The sequence below is a fragment of the Zea mays genome, chromosome 5, assembly GCF_902167145.1.
Source record: "Zea mays cultivar B73 chromosome 5, Zm-B73-REFERENCE-NAM-5.0, whole genome shotgun sequence".
NCBI lineage: Eukaryota > Viridiplantae > Streptophyta > Magnoliopsida > Poales > Poaceae > Zea > Zea mays.
This window is the reverse complement of record NC_050100.1, coordinates 215,117,054-215,132,286: the sequence shown is the minus strand read 5'-3', so window position 1 is coordinate 215,132,286 and position 15,233 is coordinate 215,117,054. Positions and strand designations below refer to the sequence as shown.

The window sequence follows — 15,233 nt, the reverse complement described above, 5'->3', positions numbered from 1 at the left end:
TGTAGTTGTGTTTATATTTGTAAATTTCAGTTTCGCCCTATTCACCCCCCCTCTAGGCAACTATCACACGCACATGTGCCCGTCTCATTCACCAGGCCATGGGTGTGGATGTGTTGCATCATGTCGAGTCAAGATAGACATATAGATAGATAGAACAATGTGATCGAAATGATGACCATCAAAACAGATGTTACTTGTAACTGTAGGATTGATAACCGCTGGAGTGATGTTCATCAGAGCCTTCCTGAACGTCCAATGAATCTTGCACCTCATGCACATATGAAATGAGCAGACACCCTTTGCTCAGAGCATATGAACATACACCAGCTCAATCTCAGGTACTTTAAGCGGAGGTCTCTCTCTTCTCCCTATGTGGTTTTGGTGCTAGTTTCTCAATATCTCCACTGCTAGGTTCTACCCTCACGGGCCTCGCAAGAGTAGGCCTCCGAAACGACTATCATTCAAGCGTTTATCTGCTCGAGTGAGGGACGATCAATCATATTTTTGGGAGTGTCATCGACCCAATGGATCGACCATCACTGCTACACTCCTACACCGCGCCAACTGTAACACCCGGGTTTTAGGGGTCCAAAACCCGGGCGCTAACATAAACACCAGGTGTGCTGGGACCAAGTCTCACACATATGATGTATAGTGGCACAGGATCGAATGTCACATCTTTATATATAACAGGAGTTCTATACAAAATAAATAATTACATTATAGGGAGACAACGGTCCAGCAACCCAAAGTTGACTGGGAGACGACGGCCTAGACCACTCACGAACACATCGCAGCATCCTCCAAGCGCCTCAACATGCGGTACCTGTTCTTGACCTGTGGGGGGGTGTGAGACAGCAAGAGTGAGCTCACATACGTTCATTGCTCAACAAGTTGTGGGGAATAATGTGAATGAACTCGCCAAAGGTGGGAGCTCACGTGAAGTGTAAGGCTTACCAACGGAGATGGTTGAAGCTGAGCATTGCTTTTAAAGTTGGTCAAAATTTTATTAGCAATTACTAAGTATAAGTAAATACCAACCCAATTAAGTAGTAGAACAGAAGTAACAACATCACCTGCGATGCAATGCATATGACAAATTGAATTTAAGTTCCATAAATTAATCATGTGAGTGTCCGAGCCGCTCATGACCGTGAGCACGGCTAGTATACCAGTTTTACACTCTGCAGAGGTTGCGCATCTTTACCCACAAGTCATGTTACCCATCTGCCAAGGGATCGCGACTTTCCATACACCTCTACCGAGGAGGCGAGGCAGGGTAACACTACGAGGCCTTTACAAAGTTCCACTAGCTTCAGAAAACCCGCTACAGTTTATAGGAAGCTCCAATGCAGGAATCCCTTGCAGGACCGCCATCACAGCAAAATCCTCCCGAGGGCCTCCCCAGGAATCCCTTGCAGGACCGCCATCACAGCAAAATCCTCCCGAGGGCCTCCCCAGGAATCCCTTGCAGGACCGCCATCACAGCAAAATCCTCCCGAGGGCCTCCCTACACTGACCACTCCCCTACTGCCCTTGCCCCTTTCAGGTAAGGTAGTCTTCCACTAGCTTTCCTAATTAATCGGCCAAGGGCGTCCCATTAAACCCTTGTGGTAGCACTGTTTTCCCGGGTGGTTCTCCATGTTCCAATTAACATAATGATCTTATCATGAACAGTAATAATAAACAGATAATAACAGTGTGATCATGAATAATGTATCCTCATACCCAAAACCACATAAAAGCACTAGCAAGTACTACCCAAAAAGTTCAGTGGTAAACAAGGTATAAAGATAATCAAACTAGGGTAACCTATTGGGTCCCATCAAAATTAACCTATGCAGATCATTATGATTAATTAGAACATGAGTGGGTAAAAGAAGTGATCAAGGGCACAACTTGCCTAGGGCTTGAGATTCCAGGTACCAACTTGCTCTTCAGATGACACGTGTCCTCACGCTAGTCGTAGCAATACAAACAAACATGGTATACGCAAGATTAACATCACACCAATCATAAGAATAAATTGCGTAATAATAATCTACGCGTTTCTACGAGACCAACGCAACTTGAACGGATCAAATCGGGGTTAAAACGGAAGAGTTATGAATTTTCCAAGGTTTATGTATTTGGTACGAGATTAATTAAGAGATAAATTTTTAATACCATTTTCATGTTAAATCAGAGACACAGGGTGATAAACAACATTATTACAAAATTATAGGAATTGGAATGGATCAATTTGGAGTTCATATGAATTTTCTAGGGTTTAAACAAGTTTCTGCAATTATTTATACTAAAAATACATTTCTGGTTTATTTTCTCTGGTTTTATAATTCCCTGGAGTGGGCGTCAATTTCTGGTAAGCGCAGGGGCCAACATGTAAGTTATCTCAAGACTCTGAGCGCCCCTGGTAAGGACGGCGGGTTGAATTCTTTTAACCCCAGGGTTTCTTACGCAAAAAGCCAGAGCCGAAGGGGTATCGCTTAATATCGGCCGTTGAATTAAAAGCCGAGCGCTCGGATTACATCGTAGCCCCCGCGAACCGGTACCCAAACTCAGCCGTCGGATGCCAGATTTGCGGGCACGATTTTTAAATGCTCCAAACTACTCGCGTGCGCATGATTTGAATCCCACGGTCGAGCGCAGCCCTAGCTAAACCGAGCCACAGATTCGATCCGGGCCGTTCATTTTCTAATCTACGGACGCCCCAGCGTCATCAACCTCCCAGTCGGAGCCGCGCAGGGACACCTCCGCACGGCGGAGCCCTTCGCCGGCCACCCGAATTCCACTGCTCCGACTACTGGATGAGGTTAACTTCGTGCGCAAAACGAAATCGAGGACGAGGTGATCAGGTAGAAGGTACCTTACGGCAGACGGCCACGGTGACATGCCAGCCCATGGTGGCGCCCATGGCCGGCGCCCTGGGTCCGGCGAACCGACGGTTATTACCAACCGAAAACCTAAGCTATGCTACGCGGACCACAAGGCGAGCACGGGGAATGGGTTCATACAGATACCTGCGTGGAGTCGAGCATAGATGCGGAGGGATGCGGTCCACGGTGGACCATCACCGATGGCGAGAAGTTCCGAGGCGCCGAAGCTCTACGGCAACACTTCCGCCAGCATTGGACCCCCCCGCGCGAGCAGTCATCATGGGACGCTCCACCGCGCCCCGCGATATTTCCTGGTTTCGCCCGATGCCTTGACCATGGAGGATCGACGGCGCGGAGCGGCTCCGCGCGCTGGGAAGGCGGCGGCAGGTGTGTGTAGGCAGGGGTGCGCGCAGGGCGTCGTGATCCTGGCGATTTGGCGAGATCCACGGTTGCGTGTTGGATTTATACACTGCCACGAGAGGATTCCGAGCTGAGTCGTCCGAAGTTCCAGCCGAGTTCTGCGCTCGAGCTGTTACGATGCAAGGGAGAGGATAGACCTGACGACCAGGACCCACGCGTAAGTGGTCGCGCGCGGAGTGAACGGCGCGAGGGAGAGGCTGGGCAGAGGGCCCCACCTGTCAGCGAGTGAGTGCGGCGTGGCGGGGGTGAAGTTGGGCCGCGCGGGAGATAAGTGGAGATGGGCCGAAATGTGGAGTAGAGGCCCAGTTAAGGTTTTTCTCTTTTTCCATTTTATTTTCTATTTCTTTTCTTCATTTCCAAGTTAAATTTGAATTCAAACTTAAATTCAAACCTCTATGGCTCATCATTTCAACTTATTTTTGTGAAGTTAGGGATATTAATTCTGAATATATTTATTTATATATTATTTATATTTTTGTTTTATATCCCTTCTCTTTTTCTTATTTCCCCTTTTCACAAATTCAAGTCTTTAATATTAATTTGAATTCCAACTTGTTTGTGAGCTTCTTATCTGAGTTAAGTTCTTAAATTAAAATATTAATGGGGACAAAATATATTCTTTCATACATTTATTCTCCTCTACTTTGTATAATCCACCTCCTTCTCCAAATTCTAATTTGCAAATTAGGGCTTAAATCCAAATGTGAACATTAATGTATTTCTATTAATATTATTATTGTTTTAAATGCACAAACCAAAAGTCCAATATGAGGCAATGGTTTATTTGTGTTTTAGTAAAGGACTCCTCTTCATCATTTCTTTTCTCCACCAACTTTGGGCTTTACAAATCCTACCCCCCTTAAAAATAATCTCGTCCTCGAGATTTGTAAGAAAGAGGATATAGGAAGAGTGATTTGAAATCTAACTTTTAGTTTCTAATTAGTTCAAAATCAAGAGTCTCTCTTTTTTTTTCATTAGTAAGTGATTAGGAGAGCATGGGTATATATATGTATGTCCACTTTAATTATGTAGGATAGAAGATGTCTTTAGGGCATATATAGGTTTGGGTAAGAAAGAGTAGGATAAGAAAAGACTTCATCCAAGATTGTAGATCTTGACTCATCTTGGTGACCTCACTTGATCCTTGAAGACTTGAGTTGGAGCTCATCCTTACTTGATGAAGTTGATCATACTCTTCGGTCTTGTCTCTTTGATTAGGAGTTAGTGTATATTATCGGAGTTGGGGGAAATATGGTTAGAATAGTTATGGGTGAGATGGACTATATGATGTAGGCCAAAGTCTGGTTTGATGTCAGGTGTTGGTTGATAGATTATGTAATCCATTAAGACTCTATTGATTGGGTAGGTTATGTAACTTGTTAAATAGATCGAGTTGTTGTGTATGGCCAATGTTGATATAAGTCTCCAAATTAGGCTTTAAGTGATTTAGGAGTATGGCCTTATCCTTTCTACCAGCATTAAGTAACTCACACTAGCTTAGATCATATTGGATTAGATAGAATCCAGATTAGGTTGGTATGACTAGATTAAACTAGATAATATCTAATTACTTTGGATTAGATCTTGGTTGTTACTAGGGTGGGGTAAATATGCTTATTAGGACAAGATGAATCCATAAAGATAAGGTAGAATCTTTAATATAAGATGGGTATTGTTAGGCTAGTTACTTTATTGAAGGATAATTTAGTTTGTCTAGTTAAATATATTTTTATACCTATGTGTATATGCAGATGCAATTGTGGACATTACTCCACAACCCATCACACTCAATCAAAGATTCAAATCAGACAGGTATCATAAGAACAAACATTCAAATATATAAACACTTTATAAAAATAGTTTTGTTTTTGTTCCTAGGATTAGGTCTCCTATTCCTAAAGTCACTTTAGGCATAGGATTTCAAAGTGTGAAATCCACATTTGTCTTTTAGAAAGAAAAGATAAGAATAATCAGAGTAAGCGGAATTAGATGAGAAAAGATTAAGATAAGTTTAGAAAAGAATCAGAGTAGCAAAGGTAAGTAGATAATGGTTGTCCAGTTCTATCTAGGTTTCGTCCTACAGTCAACATTCCTCTGATACCACTTCTGTAACACCCGGGTTTTAGGGGTCCAAAACCCGGGCGCTAACATAAACACCAGGTGTGCTGGGACCAAGTCTCACACATATGATGTATAGTGGCACAGGATCGAATGTCACATCTTTATATATAACAGGAGTTCTATACAAAATAAATAATTACATTATAGGGAGACAACGGTCCAGCAACCCAAAGTTGACTGGGAGACGACGGCCTAGACCACTCACGAACACATCGCAGCATCCTCCAAGCGCCTCAACATGCGGTACCTGTTCTTGACCTGTGGGGGGGTGTGAGACAGCAAGAGTGAGCTCACATACGTTCATTGCTCAACAAGTTGTGGGGAATAATGTGAATGAACTCGCCAAAGGTGGGAGCTCACGTGAAGTGTAAGGCTTACCAACGGAGATGGTTGAAGCTGAGCATTGCTTTTAAAGTTGGTCAAAATTTTATTAGCAATTACTAAGTATAAGTAAATACCAACCCAATTAAGTAGTAGAACAGAAGTAACAACATCACCTGCGATGCAATGCATATGACAAATTGAATTTAAGTTCCATAAATTAATCATGTGAGTGTCCGAGCCGCTCATGACCGTGAGCACGGCTAGTATACCAGTTTTACACTCTGCAGAGGTTGCGCATCTTTACCCACAAGTCATGTTACCCATCTGCCAAGGGATCGCGACTTTCCATACACCTCTACCGAGGAGGCGAGGCAGGGTAACACTACGAGGCCTTTACAAAGTTCCACTAGCTTCAGAAAACCCGCTACAGTTTATAGGAAGCTCCAATGCAGGAATCCCTTGCAGGACCGCCATCACAGCAAAATCCTCCCGAGGGCCTCCCCAGGAATCCCTTGCAGGACCGCCATCACAGCAAAATCCTCCCGAGGGCCTCCCCAGGAATCCCTTGCAGGACCGCCATCACAGCAAAATCCTCCCGAGGGCCTCCCTACACTGACCACTCCCCTACTGCCCTTGCCCCTTTCAGGTAAGGTAGTCTTCCACTAGCTTTCCTAATTAATCGGCCAAGGGCGTCCCATTAAACCCTTGTGGTAGCACTGTTTTCCCGGGTGGTTCTCCATGTTCCAATTAACATAATGATCTTATCATGAACAGTAATAATAAACAGATAATAACAGTGTGATCATGAATAATGTATCCTCATACCCAAAACCACATAAAAGCACTAGCAAGTACTACCCAAAAAGTTCAGTGGTAAACAAGGTATAAAGATAATCAAACTAGGGTAACCTATTGGGTCCCATCAAAATTAACCTATGCAGATCATTATGATTAATTAGAACATGAGTGGGTAAAAGAAGTGATCAAGGGCACAACTTGCCTAGGGCTTGAGATTCCAGGTACCAACTTGCTCTTCAGATGACACGTGTCCTCACGCTAGTCGTAGCAATACAAACAAACATGGTATACGCAAGATTAACATCACACCAATCATAAGAATAAATTGCGTAATAATAATCTACGCGTTTCTACGAGACCAACGCAACTTGAACGGATCAAATCGGGGTTAAAACGGAAGAGTTATGAATTTTCCAAGGTTTATGTATTTGGTACGAGATTAATTAAGAGATAAATTTTTAATACCATTTTCATGTTAAATCAGAGACACAGGGTGATAAACAACATTATTACAAAATTATAGGAATTGGAATGGATCAATTTGGAGTTCATATGAATTTTCTAGGGTTTAAACAAGTTTCTGCAATTATTTATACTAAAAATACATTTCTGGTTTATTTTCTCTGGTTTTATAATTCCCTGGAGTGGGCGTCAATTTCTGGTAAGCGCAGGGGCCAACATGTAAGTTATCTCAAGACTCTGAGCGCCCCTGGTAAGGACGGCGGGTTGAATTCTTTTAACCCCAGGGTTTCTTACGCAAAAAGCCAGAGCCGAAGGGGTATCGCTTAATATCGGCCGTTGAATTAAAAGCCGAGCGCTCGGATTACATCGTAGCCCCCGCGAACCGGTACCCAAACTCAGCCGTCGGATGCCAGATTTGCGGGCACGATTTTTAAATGCTCCAAACTACTCGCGTGCGCATGATTTGAATCCCACGGTCGAGCGCAGCCCTAGCTAAACCGAGCCACAGATTCGATCCGGGCCGTTCATTTTCTAATCTACGGACGCCCCAGCGTCATCAACCTCCCAGTCGGAGCCGCGCAGGGACACCTCCGCACGGCGGAGCCCTTCGCCGGCCACCCGAATTCCACTGCTCCGACTACTGGATGAGGTTAACTTCGTGCGCAAAACGAAATCGAGGACGAGGTGATCAGGTAGAAGGTACCTTACGGCAGACGGCCACGGTGACATGCCAGCCCATGGTGGCGCCCATGGCCGGCGCCCTGGGTCCGGCGAACCGACGGTTATTACCAACCGAAAACCTAAGCTATGCTACGCGGACCACAAGGCGAGCACGGGGAATGGGTTCATACAGATACCTGCGTGGAGTCGAGCATAGATGCGGAGGGATGCGGTCCACGGTGGACCATCACCGATGGCGAGAAGTTCCGAGGCGCCGAAGCTCTACGGCAACACTTCCGCCAGCATTGGACCCCCCCGCGCGAGCAGTCATCATGGGACGCTCCACCGCGCCCCGCGATATTTCCTGGTTTCGCCCGATGCCTTGACCATGGAGGATCGACGGCGCGGAGCGGCTCCGCGCGCTGGGAAGGCGGCGGCAGGTGTGTGTAGGCAGGGGTGCGCGCAGGGCGTCGTGATCCTGGCGATTTGGCGAGATCCACGGTTGCGTGTTGGATTTATACACTGCCACGAGAGGATTCCGAGCTGAGTCGTCCGAAGTTCCAGCCGAGTTCTGCGCTCGAGCTGTTACGATGCAAGGGAGAGGATAGACCTGACGACCAGGACCCACGCGTAAGTGGTCGCGCGCGGAGTGAACGGCGCGAGGGAGAGGCTGGGCAGAGGGCCCCACCTGTCAGCGAGTGAGTGCGGCGTGGCGGGGGTGAAGTTGGGCCGCGCGGGAGATAAGTGGAGATGGGCCGAAATGTGGAGTAGAGGCCCAGTTAAGGTTTTTCTCTTTTTCCATTTTATTTTCTATTTCTTTTCTTCATTTCCAAGTTAAATTTGAATTCAAACTTAAATTCAAACCTCTATGGCTCATCATTTCAACTTATTTTTGTGAAGTTAGGGATATTAATTCTGAATATATTTATTTATATATTATTTATATTTTTGTTTTATATCCCTTCTCTTTTTCTTATTTCCCCTTTTCACAAATTCAAGTCTTTAATATTAATTTGAATTCCAACTTGTTTGTGAGCTTCTTATCTGAGTTAAGTTCTTAAATTAAAATATTAATGGGGACAAAATATATTCTTTCATACATTTATTCTCCTCTACTTTGTATAATCCACCTCCTTCTCCAAATTCTAATTTGCAAATTAGGGCTTAAATCCAAATGTGAACATTAATGTATTTCTATTAATATTATTATTGTTTTAAATGCACAAACCAAAAGTCCAATATGAGGCAATGGTTTATTTGTGTTTTAGTAAAGGACTCCTCTTCATCATTTCTTTTCTCCACCAACTTTGGGCTTTACACCAACTGGGCGACTACATCGACCTGCAATATATCTAGAGTCTAGGGTATGGACCTTATGTTCAATGATTGTCATTTGTGCTTGTCTTCACTATGTTCATAGTAAACTTATTAGATGCACACAAGCACCTTACTATTGCAACTCGTGGACCGTGGTACCTCTTTCCCTAATAATCGTCACTTCTTTATAGCTTCTTCAATAAGGTATCATAAAATAGTGCCTTAAAAATTAAAATACTACATCATTTAAAATGTTTAGGACACTAAAAATAAATTGAGCACCAACAATTAATCCATAAATTATGTATTTTAGGAAATAAATTACATTATTAAGAAAGAAAAGGTTGATGATGAGGTAAAAAACAAGGAACACTAATTAATCCAGAATACTCCATCTGTTCTAAAATATAGTTCTTTGTAACCATTTTGTCCGTACACATAGTATAGACATAAATACAAACTATATTAATATGTTAATTAATAAATAATATTTAGTCTAAAATAAATTATATTTTAGGACGAAGGTAATATATATAATATATTTGAGTCACTTGGTCTGTCTCTTTTTCTAATTAGTACTGTTGAGGTTGTTTTTTTTTACTTTATATTTTAAGATGTAGCACTAATCGAAGTCACTTTTGGCGATGCTCGTAAGCTAATCTATAGAATTCTCGGTTGCTCACTTATACATGAATCCTTGCATTTTTTTATTTTAGTTTTGGTGTTCACAGTAGATGCACGCGTGTATCTAGCTGACGTCAGAGAAGAGAGAGAAAGAGCTAGGCTTCAAAAATGGAAATGTCTTCCAAAATATAAAGTTTCTAAATAAAGCATCTGTTCGACTGTTCCTTATAGCATCCCCTGCTCAGCTTGAAGTCCTTTCCTACACCAATGGAAATGAACTTCTTCTCTCAAGGTACAACAACGCTTTGCTACAAGGATGCGCGCAAGCAAGCTATCATGCCCTTGCACATTGTCTTGAGTTCATGTTTTCCCCTTTGAACGCAGATGAGCTTGGCGGCCTGTTTGATGTTGACTTTCCAAGTTTCTGGGCTCAGATGGAGGAGGACGAGGCGCGTCGCAAGAGCGAAGAAGGCGACTGCGAGAAGGCCCTGATCGTGTATGGCAATGTGCAGACGGTCGCAGAGATACCAGGACGTCGGGGCGGTGGGTCGTCGTCAGGGACGAAGAAGAAGGAACTAACTTTTGAGCAGTTGTCTCGGCACTTCTCCGTGCCGATCAAGCAGGCGGCGCAGGAGCTCAACGTGGGGGTCACCGTCCTGAAGAGGCAATGCAGGAAGCTTGGCGTCACGCGCTGGCCATACCGGAAGCTGAAGAGTCTGGACAAACTCATCGACAACGTCCAGGTCTCAGCTTCTCTCGCTCTAGCACTGGCTTCAAGTTCGTTTCCGCCAGTAGAATTTTTCTGCGATCTTCATGAACTGGCAAGCTTGGAGTGCGCGTCCTGCAGGGGATAGGGAAGCAGAATGCACAGGAGAACGGGCATCTGACCAGGAGCCTGGTGGAATTCCTGGATCAGACCATGAAGCCGATCGGGGAGAGGCCCGATGCGATGCTTGATCAGAGGATGGAGGGGCTCAGGCTGGTGTGCTTCAAGGAAAACGTACAAGAGGACGAGAATCTGACCAGGAGCGTGGTGGAATTCCTGCAGCTGACAAAGAAGATGATCGAGGAGAGGCCCGATGCGATTCTGGATCAGAGGACCAAGGATCTCAGGCAGGCGTGCTTCAAGGAGAGCTTCAGGAGGAAGCGACTCATAGGCCATGGCGCCTGGTGAAGGATGCCTTCTGCGTGCTGGTATGGTCCCTGGATTTTGTGCAGGTGCAGGTCTGAGTCTGAGTCCCCCTGATCACATAGGAATTTTGTCTGATGGCAACGCGTCAGTCTTTCAGTGTAATTAGCAGTAAATGTTAGCCATAGTGTGTTGACCTTCAGATCAGGCTTGCCATTGGTCAGCAAGTTAATTAGGGCAGCAGTCAGCCTCTCGTAGTGCACTTAGCAGTAGCGTACGCTGTAGTGTGATGAACTTGACATCAGGCTTGGCTGGCTTGCCATTGGGCAGTAAGTTTAACTGGACATCAGTTGAATCATTTTGTTTCGTTTCTCTCTTCTCGCCATCCTCCCACTTCGGATTTTATCACAGTTTTTGCATTGAATTCTGTATGAGAGCTGGTGCCTGGTGGACGAGCAGTCCAATAGTCTCTGTACATTTGCTTTCTCGCCAGAGTTCAGAAACTGAAGATACATGGATTAGGGTTACAGTAATCAGAACCAGAACGGGGGAGTTTCAGTTTTATTACATGTCTTGATGTACTAAGTATTAGACATTCATTGACGTCGATGCTTGCCGGCGTCAGAATCCAGTCGATGAACTGCTCCGAATTCTCAACATCACCAGATGCTATATGTTGCAGGATCCATCGATACAAACAGGCAGCACTTTTGATCTACTTGCTGCACTTGCACAACTTGTTTCTCTTCCTCTCCGCGCCCACTGCCCACGCATGTTGGCCTAAATTAACCCGATCAGCCGCAAATCTCTACTAATACACCGGCCGATCAGCTGCGACACCATTTCGACGGCAATGACGTCGCGGGCGGCGGCTCACAAGGTGACCTTCTCCATCTCCCGGCGCAGTGCGGTGGCCCTGACGAGGCTGCCGATGGTGTTGACGGCGAGCTTGATGTCGTCGAGCGGGTTGCCCGGCACGACGCGCTTGTAGAGGTAGCTGTCGAAGGTCATCTTCTGCACGTAGTCGTCGGCGCACATCTCCACGAAGGCCTCGCGCGCCGCGTTGGAGCGGTAGAACACCTTCTGCAGGATGTCCAGCACCTTGTAAGTGGGCCAGTAGAGGCGGTCGAACTCGGCCAGGTACTTGCGCAGGTCGCTCTCCTCCACCATCCGCGTCCCGTTGGCGGAGCCCGCCACGATGGCCTCGGCGCACATCCGCCCGCTCTTCGCCGCGAAGTAGATGCCCTCGCCGGAGCACTTGGTCACGTACCCCGCGGCGTCGCCCACCAGCGTCACCCGCCCGGACACCCTGCATTTTATTTTTATTTTATTTGTTGGCCAATTAGTCAGATCAGGCATACATACATGAATACATGATCCAGCAACCGACATTATATTCTTGCACCGAGAGAAGAGAAAGCCACCAGGTACCTCTTAGGCCTGGGGTGCTCGGGGATGGGGTGCGCCTCGACGCGGATGATCTTGCCGCCCTCAATCTTGTCCTTGGCGCGGAGGCGCGTGGCGGCCTGAAACTTCTTGATGTCGGCCTTGTGCGTGACGGTGCCGGTGCCGACGGCGACGTGGTCGCACTTGGGGAACACCCAGCCGTAGAAGTCGGGAGAGACGTCGTCGCCGACGTACATCTCCGCGCGCTCCTCGTAGTACACCATCTTGTCGTCGGGGATCTTGACGCGCTCCTGGAACGCGATGGCGTACTCGTAGTCGCCCGCGCCCATGTCCTTGGCCACGCGAGAGTTGGCGCCGTCCGCGCCCACGATCGCGTCCACCTCGAACGACCGCTTCTCGCCGCCGACCTTGCCGTTGCTGCCGTCGTAGTGGTTGTAGTGCACCACGTACGAGCCGTTCGGCTCTTTGGGCGCCTCGTACCTGAGCAAAACAATCAGGTACATCAAACACCGCGCCTTCACTTGCACAGCAACTGGCATTCAAGATTTCAGAGTTGGCTTTTGAAGCATGCATGCAGATCCATTTTTTTCCATGTGCACTTTTGACCCATTCGATTCGTTTTGAATCAAATTCCATTTAATTCACATATCAATTAAGCAATGGAATCGAATTCAATTCTAGTACTGGTAAGTTGTCAAATTCACACATGAATGGAATTCAATTTCAAATTGTGACAGTACTACTAGAATTGAGAGCCTTAACACGCACGCACAAGCTATCTAAACTGACATGCATGCACAAATTAAGGTCAAATGTTTTATTGAACTTGTACTAAAATGAACTTGTACTAGTAGGTGGGTGGTACAAGCAGAATGCAGTTTTATTGCTGCCAGCATCAGTGCATGAGTATGAATGACAGCATTCACTTGCGTTCCTGTAAAATCTAGCTGCTATATACCTTAGGAAGAGGCCGTTGACGACCTCCGCGCCGACGGACTGTGCCCGTGAGCGGAGGTAGGCGTCGAGCACCTCGCGCCTGACCATCCCGATGTACTCGTGGGGCGCGAGCGTGCGGCCGATGTCGACGGCGACGTTGGACGGCGAAATCATCTTCATCTTCCTCACCTTGCGGTCCACAAGGTCGAGCGGCAGGTCGAACTCCGACACCATGCACAGCGGGATGGCGCCGCCGCAGGGCTTGCAGTTGTCCATCTTCCGCTCGATTAGCACCGTCTCCACGCCGCCCTTGGCCAGCGCCTCCGCCGCGGCGCCACCGGCGGGGCCGCCTCCCACCACAGCCACCCGCAGCCGCCGCCCGTTCGGCAGCTTCGGGCTCGACGCCGCCGCGCGCGTCACCACCATCCGCGCCCTCCGGCTGCCCCCCGCCGGCCGGGCCCGGCACGAGGACGGCAGTGCCACCGCGGAGGAGAGGGAAGTCATTGTTGCCGGAATTCCTGGCTAACGGCCTCACCTTTGGGAGGGAGGAGGATCTTTCGTTTGAGCTCGACGTGCTCTAGTGCGGGTGCCGTAGTAGTGAAGTGAGAGAGTGGATGGATAGGATTAGGGGAGATTGCGGAATACGCTGTCCGTTTGATCGAGAAACTGGACGGTCTGGATCGTGTAAGGATCAGGTTTTGTTTGTTTCCGCTTTTTCGTTGTTGGATTTGGGCGAGTGGTTGAGCTGTGTGCCAAGTCACATGGGCGGTGAACTCTTGGACCCTTCTGCCGTTCTGCGGAGTACGTGGGTGATACGCTGCCACGTCATACTTTCCTGTGAAGATCTTTCACCGTGGTGATACATCTTTGTAAATACGGAGTAATCTACAACAGGATTATTCAGAGCAATGTCTTGATTTTGTACTTGTATTAACTGTGTAATTAAATGGACAAATATGAAATTATTCATAATAGTTTAGGTATATAGACTTTTGTTACATTATAGGCCATGTAGTGTAACTACACAAATGTTTTAAAGTCTGTTTGGTTTATCTGTAGATTCTTGAAAATCTAATTTAGTTGTGAGAAAGCTTACGTGAGCTAATAGTTATAAAAAAACTATATTTAGGATAGTAGGTGATTCTGAATTGAACTTGAAGAATCTATATATTTTTAGAAATTGATCCTATTGTTGTGTCCATTTGATTAAGATTTTAGTTTTTTGGTAGTGAATCTGGTTCAGAAAGCTGAACCAAACATAAGTAAATTAGAAGGCCCGTACAATCGTTTAAGTCTAAGACCCAAAAATATAGAACAAATTTTTGCACGAGCATCGTGACTCGTGAGAGCGTGTCACCGCTTCTACGTCTCTCTTCCAGAAACAGATCATCGGTAGTTATAATCCCTTCTTCACGTTCTTAAATAAACAGAACCCGTTTTCTCATAGATGTCTCTTGGATGAGTTATGGTTGCTACTTTGGTTTAACATGGAACACGTAGTGATTTTGTTTACTTCTTGAATCATATACAAAAACGCCTTTTTACTACATCAATCATCTGGTATTTTATTTTTATTTTCACAACCAAATAGATCTAAACTATCATGGAAGCTCGAAGGGATAGTGGCAGATCAAGGGGGCTGGGGAACCCCAGCCTACATAGGGTCTCTTTGGTTCAGCTTTTTTCTGACCAGCTTTTCCGAGAATCTAGCTATGGGGAGAATCTGACTGGGTAGAGAATCTGAGTATTATTAGGATTATGTGCGTAGGAAGATAAAGTTATCCATGGGGCTTAGGATCTATAAAGTGACGAATTACTACTATTGCGACAACTCAACCGATTATATGTTTATGTTGATTTTGAATGGTTTTTATCCAAACGGATTTTGTAGAAGCTGGCTGAAAAGCTGAGTGTTTGGTAGTCCGCAACAGCTTTTGATGGCCAGAAGTTGCGAAAAGCCGAAACAAACACGGGCATAGTAGAAAGGGAGAAGATAGTGCAAGAGGAAAGGGCATGAAGGAAGAATGGCGAGGAAAGAAGAAGAGGTGGAGGCAAAAAAAAAGAGAAAGAATAAGAGAAAAAAGATAATTAGTCTCCAACCTTCCTCATACCATGGATTCTGGATCCGTCAATGTGAAGGGACATGGAAAAAAAGGAAG

The 15,233-nt window shown here is 46.0% G+C and overlaps 1 protein-coding gene across 1 annotated transcript; it reads right to left on the bottom strand.

The window, feature by feature from the left end:
• Positions 1–11,267: 11,267 nt before the first annotated feature.
• On the bottom strand, positions 11,268–13,633 carry LOC100283007 (geranylgeranyl hydrogenase1). Its single transcript, NM_001155910.1, has 3 exons — positions 13,097–13,633; positions 12,163–12,618; positions 11,268–12,040 (listed from the first exon to the last, which is right to left on the bottom strand). The coding sequence occupies exons 1-3, from the start codon at positions 13,576–13,578 to the stop codon at positions 11,605–11,607; spliced, it is 1,374 nt and encodes a 457-aa protein (NP_001149382.1). The 5' UTR covers positions 13,579–13,633; the 3' UTR covers positions 11,268–11,604.
• Between the last annotated feature and the right edge of the window lie 1,600 nt (positions 13,634–15,233).